General features: G+C 55.1%; 8 protein-coding genes across 8 annotated transcripts; 4 read left to right on the top strand and 4 right to left on the bottom strand.

Moving 5' to 3' along the window:
* Nucleotides 1-569: 569 nt before the first annotated feature.
* On the top strand, nt 570-3397 carry N656DRAFT_684011 (uncharacterized protein; the record flags this gene model as incomplete). The annotated part of the gene is made up of 2 exons (XM_064810600.1): nt 570-2058; nt 2112-3397. Coding segments are annotated over 2 exons (2775 nt in total), but the record flags the coding sequence as incomplete, so codon positions are not given.
* A 1204-nt stretch (nt 3398-4601) lies between these two features.
* N656DRAFT_780458 (uncharacterized protein) lies at nt 4602-7642 on the top strand. The gene has a single exon (XM_064815381.1). The coding sequence runs from the start codon at nt 5055-5057 to the stop codon at nt 7302-7304; it is 2250 nt and encodes a 749-aa protein (XP_064669290.1). The 5' UTR covers nt 4602-5054; the 3' UTR covers nt 7305-7642.
* Nucleotides 7643-7963: 321 nt separating this feature from the next.
* N656DRAFT_790329 (uncharacterized protein) lies at nt 7964-8632 on the bottom strand (the record flags this gene model as incomplete). The annotated part of the gene is made up of 3 exons (XM_064816878.1): nt 7964-8240; nt 8321-8381; nt 8443-8632. The coding sequence occupies 3 exons, from the start codon at nt 8630-8632 to the stop codon at nt 7964-7966; spliced, it is 528 nt and encodes a 175-aa protein (XP_064669289.1).
* Nucleotides 8633-9327: 695 nt separating this feature from the next.
* Nucleotides 9328-11821, top strand: N656DRAFT_780456 (uncharacterized protein). Its single transcript, XM_064815380.1, has 3 exons — nt 9328-9777; nt 9840-11216; nt 11273-11821. The coding sequence occupies exons 1-3, from the start codon at nt 9567-9569 to the stop codon at nt 11395-11397; spliced, it is 1713 nt and encodes a 570-aa protein (XP_064669288.1). The 5' UTR covers nt 9328-9566; the 3' UTR covers nt 11398-11821.
* On the bottom strand, nt 11727-13766 carry N656DRAFT_780455 (uncharacterized protein). Its single transcript, XM_064815379.1, has one exon. It carries the CDS (start codon nt 13440-13442, stop codon nt 11787-11789), a length of 1656 nt encoding a protein of 551 aa, XP_064669287.1. The 5' UTR covers nt 13443-13766; the 3' UTR covers nt 11727-11786.
* Nucleotides 13767-14383: 617 nt separating this feature from the next.
* N656DRAFT_711504 (uncharacterized protein) lies at nt 14384-15991 on the top strand (the record flags this gene model as incomplete). Its single annotated transcript, XM_064811750.1, has 1 exon — nt 14384-15991. One exon carries the CDS (start codon nt 14384-14386, stop codon nt 15989-15991), a length of 1608 nt encoding a protein of 535 aa, XP_064669286.1.
* Nucleotides 15992-16538: 547 nt separating this feature from the next.
* N656DRAFT_780453 (uncharacterized protein) lies at nt 16539-19188 on the bottom strand. The gene has a single exon (XM_064815378.1). It carries the CDS (start codon nt 19129-19131, stop codon nt 16771-16773), a length of 2361 nt encoding a protein of 786 aa, XP_064669285.1. The 5' UTR covers nt 19132-19188; the 3' UTR covers nt 16539-16770.
* A 2210-nt stretch (nt 19189-21398) lies between these two features.
* Nucleotides 21399-22521, bottom strand: N656DRAFT_799080 (uncharacterized protein; the record flags this gene model as incomplete). The annotated part of the gene is made up of 2 exons (XM_064817830.1): nt 21399-21715; nt 21774-22521. The coding sequence occupies 2 exons, from the start codon at nt 22519-22521 to the stop codon at nt 21399-21401; spliced, it is 1065 nt and encodes a 354-aa protein (XP_064669284.1).
* Nucleotides 22522-23175: the final 654 nt, after the last annotated feature.

Genomic DNA, 23175 nt, shown 5'->3' with positions numbered 1-23175 from the left:
TGCTGGAGGGGTTGAGGATTTAGCCGGGTTTGAAGTGGATTATTTGGAGGAAGGGGAGGGGAGCGGTGAGGAAGAGGCAGGTGGCTTGGGGGAAGATGGGGAGAAAGGAAGGTTGAGATGGCTGGACGCGTACAAGAAGGGGGGGACGCATGAGAGTGAGCTTGTCAGGGGTACGTTTACTTGCACGAAGAGATAGTGGGGGATTTGATGCGTGATGAATGGGAAAATAAGAGGGGTGTTGAGGTAGAGCAAGTGCTGACTGCGATACAGTGTCGAGCCCGAAGCTCTGGCCGTATCAGACAGGAGCGCACCCTCGGACGGAGAGGGCGGAAGCCTCGCTGGCGCTGAGGGGTGGTGCGGTTGGCGAGGATATCTCGCCCGAGGAAGCGCCTGACGTACGCCCTATATGGGGCCGGAATAACAGGGTTATGTTTCCGTGCAAGGTCTTTGAGGAGCTACACAACACTTATTCCCCTGACCCCCGGCTTCCGGGTCGGTGGTCGTCCTCGCCCCAGCTTTTACTGCTGCTTGAGACTCGTCTGAGCGCGACAATCCCTACCGCGATAGAGAAGCGATGGCTCCCACTGTATGGGTACCAGGGAATTGTCTGGTTTCGGCTCGACAACTTCTACACCTTCGTCGACGCAGTCGACCGCTTGCTTTGTCTCGACAACCGTGCTGGGGTAACATATTCGGTCTACCTCCTCGACAAGCGAACGGACTATGCGAGCCAAGCTGAGCGAGATCGATTTCTGCAAGACAGAGAAAATAACGGCCTCACCATGTGGTGCGCCGGCGTCGGCGACTATAGCCATGACTACTTGGTATGGATGTGGATCGTTGGAAAACTGAACCCATTAGCTGCGAACGAAGACGAAGCGGTTGCATACGAAAAGGTACTCTTTGTGGCTGGACCGGATGACCCAATCCCCTGGGTTTGGGAGCCTGATGACCGCCATCGGGTCATGAAAGTGGTGCTGGACTTGGTCGGCGGGCCGAAGCTGCAACGGCCGGATGTTGCCTATCTTCGGATGCCCGAGAACCCCAGAGATGTCGCTTACACCAACCAATATGGGGACTGGATGCGGCACATATGCCGTGTCCTCGTCCCTGGCAAGATTCCAGGCCGTCCCGGGTACCTGGCTATCCCGGACGCCTGGTTCAGCATTCGAGAGTCACTAGGAGGCCAAGCAGCCAAGAATATCAGCACATACGGCGGCTTGTGTTTCCTTCCTCAGCTTTGGGAGCTGATTCTGGACAAGTGGGAGAAGGGCAGGTCCCAGCACCTTCAGTTGAGCGCCACGACGGCTCCCGAATTCGGGACGGGGGCCTCCGGCATCCGCATCAGCGATCGTTGGCACCTGTTTCTCCCGGGCCTGGCCCGGCCATATGAGAAACAATATATCCTGCACCAAGAAGTGGACAACGTTCAATATGTGGGAGATGCCATCATGAGCCTGATAAAGGAGTCCATGTCCCAGGAGACCTTTTCCAAGCTGAAGTCACTCGAGGTGTATATGCCAGGAAGTCTGTTTTTCCGCTCGGATGATTTTGATGAGCCCCTGGTCGTTAAAATGACAGCCAAAGACCTCGCGGCGCAATTCTCGCCAGTGGCGAACCGCCTTGCACAGTGGGAGTCTTGGCTGAAAACCAAACTTGGGGTGCGACCTGCCGCTGACGGACTCAGTATGTTCCCACAATTCATCACCATTCGCCCTGTCTTCAAAGACTATACCATCCGCGGGTCTGATACAGGGGCCAAAGCGGTAATCTGGGACCCGGCATCCACGAGCATAACAGAGTTCCGTCGATTGGTGGCGGAGATATGGCCAAGAGGGATCTGGAAAACGCCGTACACGGAGAGATCATGGATTGCAATCACCCAGAGCCGCCCTAGGAAGGGTGCTGGCAAGCCGGCGCATGTGACCCATCCCGAAGAGAATAAACCGAAGCTCTTGATCGGTCCTGATATGGAAGAGGATGAGTGGCGTTTGCTATGCAGGATGGTCGTCGAGCCCGAAGTGTTCATCTGGACGGTGGATGAACAGAATCTCCCCAGTATGAGGAGGTAAACTATCCATAAGGTTTCGTGTCCGCTAACGTGCGCTTAGGATTTGGGGATCTGGACACACAGCAGCCATTCGGATACCGCGAGATCTACAAAACCCCAAGCTCCTCGCTGTACCGGGCACTAGAACAGGAGGAAATCCCCGCAATGACACGTTACTACGACTATCAGCTGTGGGCAGAGGATGTGTGCTCGAAACTGAAGACGATCCAGCCGGGGGATAAACAGCCGCGGCCTCTGTCAGAGTCTTTTGAGTCCGCCGACTATCCCCTCCAACCGCCAGGCGTATCCTTGAATACCAGAGGTTTTCCGTATGTTCGGACAAAGAGGGATGCTGGGGGGCTTAACCGGGCTAGCGCTGGTCGCCTGTCGCCAGGAAGGCCCGACCACCATACTTCCTTAGTGACGAACGTAGAGCGCGAGCAGCGTCTACGAACGCAGAGCTATGTCCAGCCAGATTATCAGATAGTCAGGAGCATCCCTGCCCGCGCACCGCCCGTCGACATGCTGCTCAACCTGGGATATGAGAGCCTGCCGATCGTTTCACTATCCGTCCTGACGCCCACAGAAGTCCGGCGAATGCAAAGAGACTATCGCAACATGCGCGATTTGCTCTTGTCACGCATAGAGCGATGTCCGTACGAGGGCTGCCATGCCGTATATCCAGCTGATCAGAAATGGATGATGCAACAACATCTCCGGGCAAGCCATATCGTGGAGAATTGCAACTTGTGCGATGAAACGCTGTTCCAACACTGGCCCCCCCAGCAGCGCTACCAACACTTTGTCAAAGAACACGCTGACATTCTAAAGCTGTTAGGAACGCAGCCAGAGGACAGGCAAGTTCAGAGCTTGAGTGAGACGCGTGTCGATTACAATCGCGAAGGTCGCTGGAAGTTTTGCGCGCGTTGTGGGCGCGACCACGCAACTCTCAATGTGCAGGCAGACCGGACACACCATGACAGCGTCTGCTATCCCGGCGTGCAGGACCGCGAGGACGACTGGTCGGCGTGCGAGATTTGCGGAGAACACATCTCTAGTGCCCTAGGGCTCAACGGCCACAAGAATCATGTATGCGGCGACATTCCTTCAGACGCACCGTTCTGTGAGAAGTGCTCGCTTCCGCTTGGGCAGTTCTCTGAGGCGTACCAGGAGAGGCATGCTATTTTTTGCAGAGACCACGGCCGTGACGACGCCAAGTATTGCCCATGGTGCGGTGTCGAACTCGACCGTCGGCTCGATCTGCGGATGGACCACGTCGAGAACTGTATCCAGAAGCCGAATGACGAGGCCGAGGGTCCCATTGACACCAGGTCCAAATCTTACTTCCGGTCAGCCATCAGTGGGGAGTCGGCGGCGGAGACAGAACGGCCCAAAAAGACGCGATGGGGGTTCGGAAAGCCCAAATCGGTTTCACGGCCAAAGCCCCTTCCAACAACGGCCAAAGCAGCCGCTACAAAGAAGTCAATATCCCGCCATGTGCTCCCCTTTCCTTGGTTCTAAACTAACCTTGTAGCCGCAGAGCCCCCAAGAAGGCCGCCACATCCAGGAAAAAATCCGTAGCCTCTAAAGACCCGTCATACAAACCTCCGGCTGAGCTCCCGACCCGCCGCAGCGAGCGTATTCGCAAACGGGCACGGCCCCCAAGCATAACGGTCTCAGTGTCGCCGCCGCTCTTCTCGCCGCACTCCGCGCCGCTGTCCGCCCTAGCAATCACGCCAAGCACCCCGAACTGGGCTCGTCGAAGGGACTCCCGTACAACCGGCGCCGCATCCGGATCGGAATCTCCCGTGCCGGAATTGGTACCGGTACAAACATCGTCAGGCAAGCGTTTTGCTGTCCCTGATGACAGTGATGATGATTATGATGAAGTGGTGCACACAGCCAAAGCGGCGCGGGTCGTGAAGCAGGTCAAGTACGCTGAGCCGCTTGTTCGCGGGTCGTCACCGCCCAAGAAGGTTGGGAGGTTGGTGTCAGCGTTCAAGAAGGGTGCCCGTTTCGGCGGTTGAGGGGGGCTGAGTCATCGCTCGGGCTTGCCGTTGAGCACTTTTATTACACTTCGGTTGTTGGTTTTTGATGAGTGATCCCCATTTTCCCATTTTCGTGGTGATCCCTGAGGTTTATTATTTCAGATTGTTGTTCAAGTGTTAGTAGGATTCTGTATGTTTTGGTAGCAGGAATCATGCCGGTAAATAGGTAAGGGTAGATAGACAATACGCCTTGTCGTCGAAGGTGGTTTGATCATTTGATGTGAGGTGAAGTTGCAGCTTGCAACCGTGAGGTGCGTGTTCGCACAGACGGTTGAACCCCACCGCTATCAATTACGTATCGTACCGTAAATTACCATATTTCGTACCGTAAGTGAAAACGGTCACAGGGCAATTTACACTACACTTACGGACCACCCGTCAGCTGACCCAATGGAACGGTGATCCACTGAACCCAGCCAACGGGGACTGCTGCCGACATGCGCCCCTGCAGGTCCCTGACGTAACGGGCCTGTTCAGTAAATTTTACTGCGAGCGGCCAGCATCGGAGCGTCAAACTCACCAACAGAAAGAGAGACCCATGCAAAAGCTGCACGCGGTCCTCCTTACTCACCCCCTGGCTCTTGCTCACTGAAGCTATGACTCCCTGTTCTCAGTTGCTTCTTCTGTTGGGCGGTGAGGGTTGCCCGGAATTGGGAAACCTGAGAGGTGAAAAAGATCCAGAACTCAAACCCTCGTTGACCGCTCTCTGCGTATCTCGCCGCAATCCGGCAACTCCAACGAACCGTGTGACTCCAGTCATCCGAGGGCGTCCTGATTGTTGCCACGGGTCCTGAAGGAATTCCGAAGGACAAGCCAGACTTCCACCCCGGCGGTACCATATAATATATGATGAAGCATAGGCACCGGTAGTCATCACGGTAGGCTGGTTGCCTTGATCATCATCGTCGTTCGGTCGCCTCGGCGTCTCGTTCACAGGTCTGCAAAGAACACTAGCCATGGTAACACGATCGCTTGGCCGTCTAGCCGCCAACATACTTCGCCGGATCACACAATGCAACACGGCCGAACCGACGGTTCACCGAGCCTGTGGACTGCGGCCTCGACACTTGCACACGAGCGCGCAGCGTCGTGCTCCGGCCGACGCGACGGCGCGCTCGACGGTCCCCAAGCCATCAACGACACGCAGCCGGCAGATTCGCAATGCCCGAGCAGTCCCAGTGAGCTTTCTCATTGGCGGCAGCCTTCTCGCCTCGATCGTTGCTCTTTCACAGTATAGACCTCCGGACAACCCGGACCTCAACAACACACTTCCAACCCCTTCCACCGACAGCCGAGATCCATCCCTCCCCCGATATCGCCTCGCCGACATTCGAAAGCACGATGCCTCCTCGTCTGAGCCGTGGGTTACATTCGAGGACAAAGTCTATAACATTACGGATTGGGTTGCCGCACACCCGGGAGGGGATGTGATCCTCCGTGCTGCCGGCGCAGGCATCGAGCCGTATTGGGACATCTTTACCATCCACAAGGCGCCACACGTACGCGAAATATTGGAACAGTATCTGATCGGTTACATCGACCAAGCCGACCTGGACGCAGACGGACGTCCACCCGCCGAGGCTGTGGAGGATCCCTTTGTAAACGACCCTGATCGGGACTCGCGCCTCATCACGCACACGGCCAAACCGCGTAACGCCGAGCCTCCAAATGAGGAGCTCGACCGCACCTTCCTCACGCCCAATGAATTGTTCTACATTCGACATCATATGTGGGTGCCTGCGGTGGACGAGGCCAAGGCCAACGAGCACGCGCTGACCGTCGAGTTGCCGGATGGTGAGACGAGGCGGTATACCCTGGAGGAGTTGAAGACGCGGTTCCCGACTCACAAGGTCACCGCCGTGCTACAGTGTAGCGGAAACAGACGGAACGACATGACACGACATGCTGGTAAGACCAACGGTCTGCAATGGGGTGTAGGCGCGATCAGCAATGCCGAGTGGGAGGGGGTGCGACTTTCCGACGTTCTTGCCGACGCCGGACTCCAGGTGGCCGACGCTACAGCACCGACACAGAAGGCCCTTTCCGCCCCACCCAGCAATAACAAGGCCGACGCCAATGCCCTACACGTTCAGTTCACCGGCCTCGAAGCCTACGGTGCTTCCATTCCTCTCGTTAAGGCTCTCGATCCACGCGGCGACGTCCTGCTCGCATTCGGCATGAATGGCAAGCCGCTGCCGAAAGACCACGGATTTCCTCTGAGGGCAGTCGTCCCTGGGCATGTTGCTGCCCGCTCCGTCAAGTGGCTGAGCAAAATTGTCATTTCGGACGAAGAAAGCACTAGCCAATGGCAACGACGCGACTATAAAGCTTTCGGTCCTAATGAGGGTGCCAACCCGGACTGGGACCGCGCTCGCTCGATCCAGGAAATGCCTGTTACCAGCGCCATCACAGGTGTTTGGGTAGGAGACTGCGTGCGCAAGGGCCGCGTCCCCTGGATGGCAGTGAAAGGTATTGACGAAGACAATGCCCAAGCGCCAAGCCCCAGCAGGATCGTAGATATGGCCGCAGTCGAGAAAAAGGTCGGCTTCACCCCGAAATCATCCGCCAACACCTCCCCAGAACCCGCGCAGCAGCAGCAGCAGCAGCAGCAGCAATCACACTGCTCTGAAAAAACCCCCGCCGAACCCATCGCACTGCAAGGATACGCGTACTCGGGCGGCGGCCGTGCCATCGCCCGCGTAGACGTGTCCCTCGATGGCGGCAGGACATGGGACCAAGCCGAGCTGGTCGACGATTGCACCCCGGCAGAGGGACAGGCTGGCTGCTTCGGCAACAAATCCTGGGCGTGGAAGCGCTGGCGATATACTGGCCACCTCCCCGTCCTGTCTCCTTTGCCTTCCGGTCAAACTCCCTTGGCACACAGCGGTGGAAGTGACTGCGACGACGAGGAAGGACGGAGAAGCTCTCAGTCAAAGAAACACTGCACCACCCTCATCGTCAAGGCGACCGACGACGCGTACAACACCCAGCCCGAAAGCCACAGGGGGATATATAACGTCCGAGGCAACCTCGCGACGGCTTGGCACCGGGTCAAGATCTGTCCTAAGTGCACGGATAATGGAGATGGGAAGGGCGTGGTCTGGTCCACCGGGGAGACCTACGGATGCGGGTTTAAGAAGGAGGCAAAGGAGGTGAGGGACGCGATGCTCAGGCAGGGTGCTGGCCCTGCGGCGGCTGGGAAGTGATGCTCCTGGTCGGCGAGCTGTTGGAGGATCATATGTACTAATCCGGGAGTTGAGGGCGTATCTCAGCTGGGCGTCTTTTGAGGGTAAGATTTAGAAGGCGTGCCCAGCGATTGGCCGTTGTTTAATTCACACTTGTGCATTACCTTTTCTCTCCAGGCGTATGGGATGAGCTGTTGGGCCGTTGCTGGAGGATGCAGCCACCGCATCGCCCAATTGTATCTTTTATTTTTTTCCAATCGTGGGTTTTAGCATAGACAGACAGGGTTACTGCAAGGCTCTTGCCCCTTCCGTCGCCAGATGTGCTATAGGTATCCTAATCCCAAGCGTGTGTGAAATGACTGGCCCCTTGATGGCTGGCCCCTTAGATGCTTATTCTCCTCCGAGGTGTCGATGAGTAGCATGTATACTATCCCCACTGCGGTGCATTTTGCCACGACTCAGCTCATAAGGTGCTGCGGGTGTTGTCCCTTAAAAAGCTCAAGTAAGGCTCAAGGTTGGCCATTGGTCTCAACGGAGTGATTGCGGTTTTCCTGACTTGCGGCTTTGGCGGCATAGGTGATGCAAGATCTCGCTTGGGCATTTGAGTATTCTCGGGTGCGTCGGTGAACACAAGGCTGCCAGTGTCTTCTATTGAAACGCCGTGATGCTCCGCCCTTCCACTACTGGCTCTGCTTATTGTTGACTTTGACCTCCGCGCCGCCCCAGTCTGTCAAGTTGACCTCGACAGGATGTCCGCCGCTGCGGATGACGATCAAGTGGAAGTCGCCTTCTTCGCACTCATTCACGGCTTGGTGTTCGGTCCACGCAGGGATGAATGCAAAATCGCCTTGCTCTAGCTCGTGCCGCCCAGGCTCCTCCCCCTCATCCTTTGGCGGTGAGAGTATTGCGCCCTTGCCCAAGACTGCGTATATTATGGCTTCTGAAGCGTCACTTAAGCTTGTGGTTCAAAACTTGGCGGAATTCCAACCCGACCGATATGTGTTGTTGTGGGGAAAAGGGGTAGCGACTGGACAAACAGCGTACCTTGCTCGCCATAATGGCGCACCGAGGAAGATGCCTTTGGCTTTACAATGAGGACTGGTGATGCCGGTTTAACTAGTCTGTCCGTGGCTTGGGGTTGAGAGGTAACATTTCTCACCGGATGCGCACATCTTATCCGTCTTGTCGACAACCGCGTTCCGGCTGATGACCTGCACCTTAGATCTCTCTTGCCCATCTCCGTTGGCTTCGGTCACAGGAGGTAGTATGTCGGCGGCCTTAGTTACTGTGATGGATGCTGGTATTATCATGGGCAGAATGTCCTGGATCAAGGGTAGCAGGGACGCCATTCTGGTTATGTATCGTCGAATACCGCCAAGATGCATTCAGATCTTAAAGAGGCGGCTGGGGGAGTAATGGACAGGCTTGAGTCTTGATACCAGAAAGTATCACTTTGCCGGGTAGATACCACAAGCTTCCAAGCAGTGAGAAACTGTGTGTTCTCTGAAAGACCGCGTTTGCATCCGGAACAAGACACCCTCGGTTGCCTTAATAATAAATAATGCGCATGGCCAATGTCAATAATCGTGGCCCGAATCAACTAGGGCCAGCAAGTAATCAATGAGTTGGGCGACGGCCCAATTGCCCCTGAGGTTAGGCTGAGGGCTTGCTTGGTTGAGTGAGAGCCGAGATGGGCGATAGCAATTGGGATTGCTATAGGTAGGTAAAGCGAGAGATGTCTGAACGATACGATGCTTGAAGGAAAGAACTCCTTGAGACCCGGTCAACGTTGGAATCCTCCAGGTGGTTGTTGACCTAAATAACAGGAGGAATAGTTCTCGGTGTCTCTACCTGTTCGCATTGTCTGTAGACCGGTGGAAGAGGTACTGCTACGAAAAAACGAAAAAAGAGAAGAATACTGGTACAAATTCGAGATACCTCCTTCCCCGCAGTGTTACCCCGCTACAAGGGTGAGGTGAGCTTAAGCTTTGCTGCGTCTCCAACTGAGAACAAACCCCACCGTTCTCCGGCACATTCAGCCGATGCGATCATCTTGCCCCGCACCCGGACCTCGCGCCGTCGTCATGCACGGGCAGGGATAGCAGACTTCCATCAGTCTAACATTGCGGCCCCGCAAACTTTTTTAAGCAGATTTCCTGAAGGGGGACTGTACTGTACCTCGTTCATGAGCTTTCGGCTTCTTGCCTCCATCGGAAGCTTGGCCCTTCAGCCAGATTTCTTGAGCTTTCCTAACCCCATCGAAGGCGGTCCACCACGATTAAAATGGCAAGCGACCCAGGCCGGATCTTTGCAGAATCTGTTGACCCCATCACCGGTCATGGAACAAGTAGCCTCCACCCCGGCCACTCGACCGCTGACCAGGCCACGCAAGGCGATGCGTCCACCGATGTGACGATGCTCCTAGATCCTCCGTCGGATGACGAGGATCCCTATCCCCGGCCCGATAACGTCAAGGGGAAAGGAAAGTCGAGAGGTCAGTCCTGGATCGAGGCTGATACCGTACATGACAGCCAGTGGCTCACTTCGCTCTCGCAGATGGCGAGATCACCGCGCCGGCTGGAGTTTGTCATCTTGCATCCCTCCCTGCCGAGCTTATTAGCGACATTCTTTCATATCTCACTGCCGAAGATCTCATCGGATTTGCCAAAACTTCCAGGGACATGTACAGCCACGCGATGGCCGATCATCTTTGGCAAGCCCTAATACAAGACAACGTGCCTGGAGTGCGCGTCACCTCGCCATATCCATGCCGTACCTTCTACGACCTGTTTCGGGCCCACTACCCCCGCTGGTTCCTTCCAAAGTACAAAATCTGGTTTTCAGATCTCGATCTCCCGGGCCGGCTCATCCTCGTCCGCTATGACCAACGCCGTGGCTGCATTGAGGGCTACCAGCTCCTGGCCAACAAAAAGAGTCGGAGCTTCCATGTATGGGATACGGAGCCCCCTGTCATGGTACACTCGTTCGACCCTGTGGTCAAGCTGCACATCGACAATCCTGTGCTCAAGTTGCCAGCTAATCCCCCAATCCAAGCGTGTGGATCTCAATATGTTGGCAATATCAGAACGATCAGGCTGCGTCGAGACAGCGCAGATCCCGCCGATTCGAGCAGCCGAAGTGTGTCCCGTTACCAGGCCGAGATTCCTATGCAGCTCAACTCCATAGACAACATGCGTAGCAACTTTGTATACGCCAAGATCCTTGACCCTGAGGATGTACAAACGCTAATCTCATCGGCATTCCCGTACGGCCACATCTGGCCTCCGCCTACCATCCCGGCTCCTCATCGTGTGGTCGCCGACGGCCTGGGTCGTTCCTATCTAAGGCCACTAGGGCCCGAGAGTCGCCCCAACAACCGTCGGGAGCTTTGCGACCGAGCATTTCGCATCCGCAAATGGATTGAACTCCGGTTGTTCCATTCCCATGGCTTAGCTTTGCGGCCAGATCCCTTAATCCTCACAGGAGGGTTCGCAGAGGGAGAGGCTGTATTTCCACATGCAGAGACAGACCACCACCTCATACCGGATATCCCGTTCCTTTCGCATGGCATCCATGGCGGAGATGACATCTCCACCTATGCAACCCTCGACCCAGAGCTCTACACGCCTACCCCCGGGAACCCGTATCAAGGCATCTGGGTAGGCGATTATAGCGGACACGGGTGTGAGTTTCTCTGGATCCACCACGACGACGGCCGTTTACCAGTGCTTGGCTATGAGCCCGCAATTCCTCGACGACGGCTGCTGGCTGTCAAGTTGACCGGGGACGCAAACGTTCCTAGGGGGGAATTCAGTTGGGTCGTAGAAGATCTGGGGGACGGAGGGCTTGTGAGGGTGGAGAAGGAGCCCCCGTTTGAAGGGGTGAGGGTTGTGAAGAGTCAAGGGCATGTCGCCAACACGGGGTTTCTGAACGGTGAGTTTCCACTCAAAATTTCCGCTTGTTTGTGAATTGTCTTAACCAAAGGGCAGACTCGTATATCGACTCACATCTATTCTTGATCTCACACGATCGACTGGCTCAGCATTGGATCGATTTGGAGCGTGTCAGTTTTTACCAACGCGTGGACATCGACCAGTTCCTAGTTCCGGACTAGACTGAGAGAGCAAGGGAAGCGTTACTGTGGCTGGTTTTCCTGCGTCCTCACTTACAGGTCCGAATGACCCGGAGGCTCGACAGGACAGCTTCACGGAAGTGGTATACAACAGCGTCAAACCGGGTCACGGACAGGTTGAGCGAAATGTGATGCCATGTGTGCCGTGATTTAATGAAAAGACCTACTAGCCTTGTTGGGGCACTTAAGAGGTCGTGTTTAGACCTCCTCCCAACAGTTGCAGACACTAAGGGGAACATCATCCTCAGCGACGGAAAGCAAATAACGGAATGTCATTTGTTACTCTCCGTGCATTCCTCTCAGAAGCTCTCTACGTTTCTGTACAGGAAATATACATGTACACTCTATGGTATATAAGGTACATTTATATGTCATACTTGGACCCGGCAGAACCTCGAGATAACCTCTACAACGCGCTTTCGATAATTCCGATGCTCAAACACCTGCGCATGGTCCAAGTGAGGAAACCACAGTACCTCAAGTCCAGACGGCGCCAAGTGGTTTGTAAGGGCACCAGGCCCATTCTTGAATGCTTCTTCAAGATCACACCAGACTCTGTTCCCGTCAGACGCCAAGTACCGTGCGACTGTATGTGTGTCCACGATGAGGTCTTTCCCAGAGAGGCACACTGCCACTCTTCTTGTTCGCCCAGTCCCGCCCTTGCCCTTGTCTTGCCTATCTCTGTCTTCGCCTACTTCAATGTCGCTGCCCACCAGCAGCAGCTCCTCGCGCCAAATGATATTTTCACTCCAGAAGAAATGCCGCCCAAGCCCCTCGGCCACGCCCATCTCCACACTGGCAAAATACCACAACTGCCACTCGTTTGCTGTCCTCGGCACTCGCCTGGTGAAATTGTAAGCCACATCTGGCAGGTGCAGGAGTATGCTTACGGGATCGACCAGCACCAGCCCGCACACGCGGCGACCCAGAACTGGGGACCGCAGCATGTGCGTCGCCACCACCGAGCCGTAGCTGTGCGTGACCAGCACAAAGCGATCCCACTGTCGTCCGTGCTGAGCTAGTATAGCATTTACATGCTCGAGAAAGGCCTGCGGCGACAGCGGCGGCGACGTTAAGCGCGCAGAGAGGGACAGCATCTCAAGCGCGAGAACACCGACCTGCTCATCCCCGCGAGCTTCAGGATCATGATACAACTCCCCCAGAAACTCCCTGTACGGCCACAGCCCGATCCCAATCCCATGGATAAACACCACCGGCAGGTGTCTGCTCGAGCGGTGTTCGCGGAAGTAGTAGCCCAACGTTTCCGACGCCGACGACCGGCGCACCAGCCCTCCCCGCGGCGGCAGCACAATCCTCGGCGGGAACGACCCCGCCCGCGGGTGCGGCGCGTAGTGGACAAACCCGTGCTGCCAGCAAAGGAACAAATGCGTCACCAAATCCACCGCCGCAACAAGCCCGTACCACACCACGCTCCGGTACCGCACCTCGACCGGGTCCAGCGTCAACCGCAGCGCCGTCGCGCTTCCCCTGCCCGGCGGCAGCGGGCGGCCCAGCAGCGCTTCAATCTGCGCCAGATACCCCTGCATTTCCCTTTCCTCTTCCTCCTCCAACCCGTCGCCTCCTGCACCGCCCGTGCCCGTACCCGTACCCGTGACATCCCTCCCGAAAAACGCCCAGCCCACAAACTCCCGGACATTCTCCCGCCTGATCTCGCCCGCGTCCGCCCCCTGGAACCACCCCCGCAGGTAGCGCTCCCAGTCGGGCACATGGGCGACGCAGCGGGCGAACAGCGCCTCGCGTGTGGAGCGGTCGGGCGGGTTGGGGTGGGCGGCCACCGTCCGCTGCAGCCGGGCCTTGTGCGGGCGGTAGAGGGCTAGGTAGAAGAGGGCTTCGAGGGTGAGCAGGGTGAGAAGGCCGAGTTGGGTCAGGGTTGTCCACAGGGGGCGTGGGATTGGGGAGGTTAGATGGAGGATGAGGAGGAGGGCGGCCTCGAGCAGCGGGGCGTGCTGCAGGAGGAGGATGCTTAGGCGGATCAGGATTAGGTTGGTCCAGGTGTGGGTTATCATGACGGACGGGACCGGGTTGGTTTATTTGAGGTGACCTAGGTGGGCGGGTGAGTTGCTGGTTGGTTGGCAGGTCACAGAGAAGTTGCTGTGGAAGTGATGCAGGATTTCTTGGCGTCTGGTGACTTTAGTTGGGGGTGCTTTGTGTTGAGTCTGAGCAGTGAGGAATGTGGAACGGTAGGTACAGTACGGTAATCAGAATTCATGTCTATTATTCCCTTAGTTCCATTACTTGGACCCAAACTTATCAGGCTCAAATGCTGTATGTTGGGTAGAATAAGTATTGCGGCCTAGCCCAGTGATGACGTGTGGAAAGGAAGGTGATTGGGTTGGGGTCTTGAATGTGTGTTTGATCGGGAATCTGGGAACAATGGACTCGCGTCCGTTTGAGACTCGGACTCGGAATGCCAGCACAGTGTGGATGTGCTAGAAACTCGGGATGAGGACTGCGCTGGTACACCGTTCCACACCAATCTTGGTGTGAATCCAATTCACTTCAGTTGCGCTGGAAGTACCCCGTACGGTACTCATTGACCAATGCATACTGTGTCTCTCGTCACTCCTACTGTACCTAAGCATTCATGAGTAACGTTAGCATCATTCCAATTCTCATCAAGACACTCACTGACTTGACAAGTCGTCCCTTTGCGGAGATTTCAAGTTCATAGGCAATCGTTGAATATTGGCCGATGCCGCTGCACTTTACACGACTAGTACAGCACACCCTTCTACACTGACCCGCTAATTAAAGTTAGTCCAAACAAACTTCAGCACTGACCGTGACGGAAGGAGCCCAGGTCCAGCGCTAAAATTCCAATCTCAGCTCTCACCTCAATTCTCTTTCGAAACAACACAGCCCACAAGCTTTCCATGCCCATGAGCTGGTCTCCGGGATATTTACGGACTATTCGAGACCGTTCTATCTCAGGCCACGGCTCTTCATCATGCCCCCGCCATTGGTTGAACCGATTCTTCTCTATGGCTTTTGCTTCATTAGGCAACAGGACCAGCGCTTCAATCAGCAGTGGGCATGTGCTTGGCTGACGAGCTGGTACTCCGATGAAGGTTATCTAGCTGCCGTCGAAGACCCTAGCAAGAGACGAGAGATCAGGTACGGCAACAACATCGCTGTGCTCTTTCGTGTCCTCCTCCACCTCAGGCAGTTTTATGGCCAGGATGGTCTATGGTCAGCCATCGGTCGTGGCTTTAATACGAGCCCGACCATTGCACGAACCACGGCTGAAATACTCACCGATGCCCGGAGGATTCAGCGCGACAAGCCCGGCAGGGAGCCCTCCGAGGCAGCCCGCGCTGTCGATGAATGGATGGAATTCCTGGACAGCCGTCGAACCCATCCGCGCATGCTGACTGATCCGGAACTCTTTAAACAAGCCGAAGCCTTCTTCAAGAGCCAAGAGAAGAAGATGGAAAACGCTGCAAGAGTGCCCATCAACTTACATGCCACGCTTCAATTTGACGCCTACCGCCCGACTGCTGCGGATGACAAGGCCCATCTATCCCCACGTTTGCCGCCCACGCCCATCAAGCGTGAGAGCCCATCAAGCAACCTCGACAAGAATCCCCTGGTTAAGCCCACTAGCAAGCGCTCTGCATCCCCAATTCCGCCTGAGCGTAGTTCCAAGACCAGGCGCTCCGACCATCCCACCAACGGGGTCTCGACTGGACCTGATTCACAGCAACAGCAATATCAGACACGCCATTCTAAGCAGGAGAGCTCCGGGCATCTGGGCAATGCCAAACCAGTACCCGTAAAGTCGCAGCCTGACGCGCACGAGGGGAGGAAAGATGCCTCCAACAAGGCTTATCAAACCTCTGACAAAGATATCTCCGTGCTAAAAGCTCGGATTACAGAATTGGAATCAAGATTAGCTGAGGCTAAGAGCAAACAAAACGTGATAACTGCAACCACTCCTGAAAAGCTCGGACTGGACATCACGGAATTGAAAAAGGAGATGGATACTGCGACCAACGCCATCGGAACTATGATGGAATCAATGCACGACATTGTCGACAGCTTGAATTCGCTACGCGACGAAGTTGCGGGGCTAACAAAGCAGCAGAATAAGCTTGCAACAGACCATCAAGCGAACGGGGCTCACGCGCTTCTGGGCGCTATGCAGACTATTACAAATAGCCTTGAGCTGTTGAAAGTAGAGGTCACCCAGCTCAAGATGCAAGCTGCTGCTTCACAACAGCCAGCGCCGCCTTCATCTGCGCCTCGATATGACCCGGAGGTTAAAACACTGCTTCAAGAGCAAAACGCCCTAATCGACAAGCTTGGCCGGGAAATGGCCAGAATGCAAACCCAAACACCCCCTACCCATCAACGACAGTCGCCACAGAACATCCAGCAAGCAATGGCGGATGCTGAGCGCGACCTTAAACATCATCTCGCCGTCGTTGAGAGCCTTTACCATCAACTAGACAGTACTCGCGGAGCTAGTCGTATGGTTACCGAGCGGACGGCAGATTTTCTCGCGACCCTGCAGCAGAGCGTACACAGCGCACAGATTGGCCTGCGGGGGAGTTGAGGCGCGGCTACAGACGAATCTGATGCTGCAGACACTGTAGGGCGTGGTCACACGAATCAGTGGGGAGCGGCTTGTCCTGTTGCAAGGTGCTTCCTATGAAAATGTTGCGCTCATAAAGCAGCCGGCCGAGTTGCTGAACTCTGCACTCTGTGCAGTCTCGCAATATCACTACCTACTGGAAGTACCGAGTGGTTTCCTGGAGGACCAAACTAAGATCGAAAATTCCAAAATAAGGGCTCTTGGCTACGTGAGTAACCAAAGAGCCTGGACTCCTGTGTTGGTCATCCAACCTGTACTGTACTGGCACTGCGGACTATCAGCAGACATTGTGGGATTATACATAGTACTACTCCCAAAAGGCTTCACAGATCCTTATTGAAATTCCAATGATACCGAGGCTCATTGCAAACTGTAAGGGATTGCCCCTGTCCTCTTCTGAAGTGTAGAGAGGTGAAAGCTTTCCATGGTGGTTAAGCTGTTCCACGCTCGAAGTGCTGAATCAATCGATCCGAGAGCCTGGTAACGAGGGGAAGCTGCTTTTTACACAAGATCGGAATATACCATTTGCAGGTTTATCTCTCTACTCACAAAGTGATATGTTGCATTAAAAGTTCCATACAAGGAAAACACCGACAATGAGCGTTGGTCCTACCAGTACTTATCCGACAAGGATACTCATCAAACAAAAGAAACTAAAGACTGGGCGACTCCCTCATCTCCAACCCTGCCATGCCAAGCTGGAACAGATTCATGATTGCAAAGAAATGGGGGTCAACAACCTAACTTGTACTTCCTCCCTCCGTGTCGACCTCTTCCTCGTCCAAAAAGCCCAATCCACTGTCATACTTCCTTCTCTTCTTCACAGCTCCTAGACCCGCGTCAGCACCGCTCACCAACCCATCAGCCGTGCGCTTGACACCAGTCCCGCCTCCCGATGCTGCCGTTGTGCCAGTCACGGCGCTGGCCGTAGTAGCCTCCTGCACCGACCCTGGCGCAACAATCTTCAGAGTCTCACTCCCACTCCGACCCACGACACCAGTGCCAGCACCAGCACCAGCATCAGAGGCAGCCGCAGTAGCAGCGGACAAGAACCCCTCTCCCATCTTCGCAATGACCCTCTCCAGCTCGGCGCGCATGGCATCCACAACCTGCCTGGCCTGGCGCTTCTCGGCCTCGACGGCGCGGGCAATCTCAACATTTTCGTGTGCCAGCTCGCCGTTGAGCTTCATCAGCCGGCCATTCTCGGCTCGCAGTCGCGCGAGCGTGTCGTGCGCGGCCCGGAGCGACGCGTTGACGCGGTCTACCTCCCCACGCAGCTCGGCAACGCGGGCGTCGCGCAGCGCGAGGGCGCGGCCGTGCGCCTTGTTCAGCGCTGCGAGCTCCTCGGATTTGTGGGCTTGCAGCGTGCTGAGCTGAGATTGTAACTGCGTGGTCTGCTCGAGGGCCGAGGCGAGTTTGGACTCGAGCGCGGCGACGGTCTGATCATGCGCGGTCTGGAGCGTTTCCTTGTCCGCCAGCTCGGACTCCATGCGCTCGACCAGGGCTTCGAGCTCGGAAATGTCGCGCGTGTAGCCGCGCACGGCGCCCTTCAGGCGGTCAAGGCCGACTTGCAGCTCGGAGATGCGCGCGTCCTTTTCGCGGGCGGTCGTCTCGGCCGAGGCGAGCTTGGTGCGCAGACTGTCCATGGCGTCCACGCGCGCGCTGAGCTGCTGCCGCAGGGAGAGCTCGAGCGCGTGATATTCGTCTATGCACTCGTCGGCTTCGCGGTTCCTCTTGACCAGGTCGCGCAGGCGGGTGAGGAGCAGGTCGAGGACCTCGGCCCCAGCGGATGTGAGGGGCAGAGTGAGTTCCCCCGGAGTGAGATATTCGAGTTCGAGCCGTGCGGTGCGAAGGGCGGCGCGGAGAGAGTTGATGATTTCAGAAGCATCCGATCCGGGGAAGCCGAGGCTGCTGAGCGAGGTGTTCAGGTCTTCGAGAGCGGCGGTGCGGTCGGACAATGTTTGGAGTACCGAAGTGAGATGGACTTCAATATCTGGCTGTGATGCCTCCGATTCGTCGTTGGAAGGGGCATCAGCCGCGAAAGGGGCAAGTTTGTCTGCTATTCGAGATTTCAAGGCCGCGTAAGACTCCAGTGTAGTGGTGAGCTTGCAGACCTCGAGCTCGAGCGACGCAAGCTCCTCTTGCAGTTGCTGTTTCTCGGGATCCGGCAGACAGACTTGGATGCCGGTGTGTGAAGGGGGTGTGGCCAGCCGGGCGCGAGGATATTGTGCCTCTTCCGGGGCAGGGCTTGTGGCCGGGGGTGTTGGAAAGGAGCTGCACATGTTGCGAGTGGGCGTACTGCTCACGAGGTCTGCCATCGTGGATTCCCCAAACGCTTCATCGTCTGTGTCGTTATCGGCATCTAGCTCCATGAAGTCGTCCGCAAATGGGTCACGGGCGGCTATTGTCCACTCATAGCGGGGACTGCTTGGACTTTTTGGAGCTTGTTGGATACCGGAGCGATTTGCTAGTTCCCTTTTCAATGCCTCGACTTGCCGCTCCAGATTCCATACACGCTCCGTGTCCAGGACCACTGTCTCGTTGTGCAATCTTTCGATCTCGTCATCTTTCTCGGCCAGCTCTGCCTTAAGCCTGTGGATCTCGGCCTGGGTCTCCTGGGACTTGCGTTTCCGTTCGGCGTAAATGGTGTTCATCTCCTCACTTAAGCCGTTGCGGCGGATGCGGCGCTTGACACGGCCATCTAAAACCTGGCGGAGGGGTAGGAACCGGACTTCACCGCTGAAAGGGGAGTTCGCGTCATTCAGACCAGAGATGCTGCCGTCGCTTGATGCACCGCACAGGCGCGCGGGAGTTGAGTGACGCCGCGATGATCTACCAGATGGAGTGAGACAAGTCCGCCGGACCATGGGCGTAAGACCAGTTGCTGAAAGCTCATCTTCCTCGGCTGAGGCCAGGGTCGGCCCCGGATCTGAGAATCTGACGCGCTTCTTTCCTTTGGATCTTTTTGGTGTGCACGGAACCATAGACTCAGGGGCCGGTGGGTTAACTGAGTTGTCGCAAGTCTCGCGACCGCCATGCGCTTGTCTTTGGCGACGAGTGCGTCGCAGCGCGATTGGAACATCTGAAATGCTGTCATCCATCTTGACGGGGCGCAACGGCCTGACTTGCGTCCTGCAAACTGGAATGTGGGAAGGGGCTGCAGAAGCGGCAAACCAATTGACTTCAAGTGATTCCGCCAGGCAGCTCTGTCCTGAACAGCACGATCAGCCACCCCACCTTGCAGGGTGTTTATTTACACGATTTCCAAATATGGCAATTAGCGGAACCAACCAACGCGACCCCCTGCGACCTCCTGAGTCCAACACTCCGGATTATTGAATCTCCCCACACCCGTATTCACTCAATGGTAATTGCATCCATCAAGGCGCGTGTAAGCGTGTCGCAAGCGCGTTTGCTAATTGTTTGTAAAATAGGTATAAAGGCCGCTGAGAACCACCCCAGAGTCCTAAACGCGTTTCGATGTGACATCCTCACGCCTGCTGTTTTTTGCTAGAGAATGTATTATCACACTCGGCTGGGTGAATGTGACCTCACAAGAGCACGAAGACAAAGTCAGGCACATCACACTACTGTGTAAGTGCCTAACAGGCTTTTCATCATTGATGGCTATCGGAGATTGCCTATCACCAACACCAAGTGACCAAAGGCAAACTGGTGACCGTTCTTGGCTTAACAAGAAGCCCTGCAACTCACAAGGAAGTTTGTTGCGAGTTGCATTGTAGAGAGCATGGGAGATCATTGCAGAGATTGAAGCATCAACCCCAGTCGCTAGCCTTACATATATGTATTTCAGGACCTTTGGAGCGAAAGCTCAAGGGGTAGGTCCTCTGACGCTCTGACAAAACTACCAGTATCTATTGCCAACAAGTGCACGCCCGAGCCTCCAGTTCCTCATCCGTATTGTAATCCACTTTCATCACCACTGTTGTCGTCCTCGTTGTCCTTAATCTCTAGTGGGAGGTGGTGCTTCTAGAAAGAGTCGAACTAGTGCCTTATAATGGGACACCTATTCAAATGACACTTCCGAACCCCTTGACCACTTAACCACTGTCATACCACCCTGTGGGGGTTGAAAGTAGGAAAGAGGAAATGATTTATATGCCTAAGGTACCTTACCTATTCAGTTCAAATCGCCACGCCGTTGCGCCTCTTGGAATCAGTAGCCTCTGCTTACGGGCTGTGTGATAAACTGAGTCTTGGGGCCGTTGGATCTCTCTTGACCATTTGTAAGTCCCAATCTGAGGTGACTTCTCTACCGCCACCTAGGTATAGACCACCTCATCGATGGTCGCTCAACTCCATACAATACACGTAATCCGACAGTGACCAAATCTGCCCGATTCCAATCCCGAATCGCTTCAGCCAGTCCAGCCTTAAGAACGCCGCAATGCCGCAAGATTCATTCCCAGTTGAACTCCTCGCCCAAATCCGTGGTATCGTAATCCAGCAGTGACCAAATCTGCCTGATTCCAATCCCGGGTCGGCCCATGCTAGCCAGTTCGACGTCGTGCCTCATCGTCTCGTAATCCGGCAGTGACCAAATCTGCCCGATTCCAATCCCAAATTGCATCACCCGGTTCCAGCGTTGTGAACGTCGCAATACCGTAAGATCCATTCCCAGTTGAACTCCTCGCCCAACTCCGTGGTATCGTAATTCAGCAGTGACCAGATCTGCCTGACTCCAATTCCCGGGTTGACTCGTGTCGTCCAGTCCAACGTCGTGCCTCATCCATATCGTAATCCGGCAGTGACCAAATCTGCCCGATTCCAATCCCGAGTTCGACTCGATTTTCAGTAGTCCAGCGTCGTGAACGCCGCAATATCCATTTCCAGCCAAATTTCTTGCCTACGCCATGGTAATCGTTGTAATCCAGCCGTGGCCAAATCTTCGCGATTCCCATGCCCAAGTTGGATGAAGAAAACCATTGCGCTGTCGTGAGCGCGAGTAGAATCGCCGCGGTTCGTATATGACGTTTGAACAAGGACACATTAAAAAGAAAAGAAAAGAAACGAGGGAAAATGAAAGGAAACGAAAGGAAACGAAAGGAAACAAGAGAATGCAAAAGGAAAAGAGCAAAAACGAAAGGAGAAGGAAAGGAAAACGAAAGGAGAAGGAAAGTAAAACGAAAGAAAGGAAAAGGAAGGAAAGAAAATGAAAAGAAAGAAAAAGAAATGGAGGAGAAAAGGAAGAACAAAACGACCCCGAACTCCAGTTGAGCAAGCGCTCCAGTGTGCTTCCAGTCCCTTCACACGAACGACAGCAGGATTCCTATATATACCACCCAAGAACCCAGGTGTAACTCCTTGTTCCTTGAGTAGGTCCCGTCTAGTACCGTCCTCGGCCAACTTAGTAGTCATTTCCATCGGTCGGAATGAGAACCTTCATGACAAGGTTCTTGCGCGCCTGCTCACTAAGACGATATGGATAGGGTCGGTTTCCCATCCTGGTGTGAAGGAACGCCCCTTTGAGCTCAGTAAATATCTGAACAATGTCGTAGTAGAGATCGAAGTGGAACAGGGAGTGACCGTATGGGTGCGAAATTGCCGCTCCGGGGACTCCGCCTTGCGCGGGGTAGTACATCAGGTCCGGGGTGAGCTCGATAAGAGCCCTGGCCTGGTCGTAAAAGACGACGAGATTTCGCTTGCGGCGTTCCTCCGCGGTCACTTCACCGTAAGTGTTAGCCTGCTTTCGGAACACGGTATGGAGGGTTCGAAAACTCACAGGCGAAGAAGTTGCGGGCGTATTGCTGGACCAGACGCTTTCCGTGAACGTCCTGATTTGGCAGCAGTATAATATAGAACTCCTTCAGCGATTGGAAGCAGTTGAGCAACCCAAAGATCTCCACTGGGCAAGCCCGCAAATTGACATGCCGGTCGTCGTTGGTGAGAGAGCAACGGAAGACACTGCGCAGACTCATCGCAGTGTCGTGTCGGCTGCTGTAGGTGATAGCGACCTTCTGAAAGTACTTCACTTGGGCTGCTACACGCGTCTCGTCAAATTCGCCTGGGCCACGGGCGTTGGCAAACTGCGTAGCTTGGTGAAAGTAGCCGTAGGAGCAGTACTTGTGGTGAGTGAACTCAAGGACAAGAAGGTCCTCGGCACCGTCAGCAATGCCCACAAGGTTTCTGAATGGCAGAACGGCCGACCCAAACGCGGCCATGGCGAGACGCACAGCGTCTGCCGCGACAGCATTGACCTGGGTCAGAGTATGCGCCAGGCGAAAGCCTGAGGGATCGTTCTTCTTGGGCATCGGAAAGAAATCGAGACTCCACTTCGTCTCGTTCTCCTTCTTGTGACGTTTCACCATCACGACGTGGACGCTGGGTCTTCTGAGCGCTTGTTGGAAGATCATGATTTGGAGTTCGACAGGGAGACGCGCAAACTGAGGAAAATAGTTGCCGGTTACCTGTTGCTGGCCTGGCAGCTGCTGACCAGGCAGCTGCCCGCCGATTTGGTTTTGGGCAGACATTGTTGATGGTTTGGGGATTGTGACTGATTGACGTCGCGAAAGAAGAGTCGAAAGTGACGATGGAAGGGAGAGAAGGGTGGAGCGTTTTCGCGATGGTTGTAGCCGACGCGCCACGGGCGTCACAAACCAGAACGGGTAGGAGGAGGAGAAAGGAAGGCAAGGGAAAGTGAAGGGTTGTGGTGTTGTGGAAAGTTCGAAATTTGACGAGAGAATAAACGAGTTGGATTGTCGTTTCTTGTAGGTTTGACTGGGAAAGCTTTGTAGGCTTGATTGAGAGAGGAAGAAGGATTTAGTGGGAGTTCGAAACGAAGTCGGTCGAAGAAGATGGTGGTGAAAAACGCTCAAGCCTGAATTCAGTTTGTGGAAGAGGGTAGGTGCCTTCCTCGAACCACGCGTGAGCCTTGGAACGTATACGTGAATAAACGCGCGTAGCTTTGACGGTCGAACCACGCGTGTCGATTTCTTCCAGGGTTGCGGATAGCTTGCCTGCTGACTTACAACTTTCATGAGTTGCTCTTCTGACTTTTCCAAGTGCCAGTTGTCGATTCGACGGTCAACGCCACTTAGTACATCTTGTTACACACCTGTCCTTCATTCTAGCGGGCATCTTGATGGAGGAGGTTGTTAAGAAACTTGACGGGAGAACTCTACTGT

This window comes from Canariomyces notabilis (genome assembly GCF_033297395.1).
Source record: "Canariomyces notabilis strain CBS 508.74 unplaced genomic scaffold N656scaffold_14, whole genome shotgun sequence".
Taxonomy (NCBI): Eukaryota; Fungi; Ascomycota; class Sordariomycetes; order Sordariales; family Chaetomiaceae; genus Canariomyces; species Canariomyces notabilis.
Note: the sequence above shows the minus strand (reverse complement) of the source record. Positions and strands in the feature narration are given on the sequence as shown.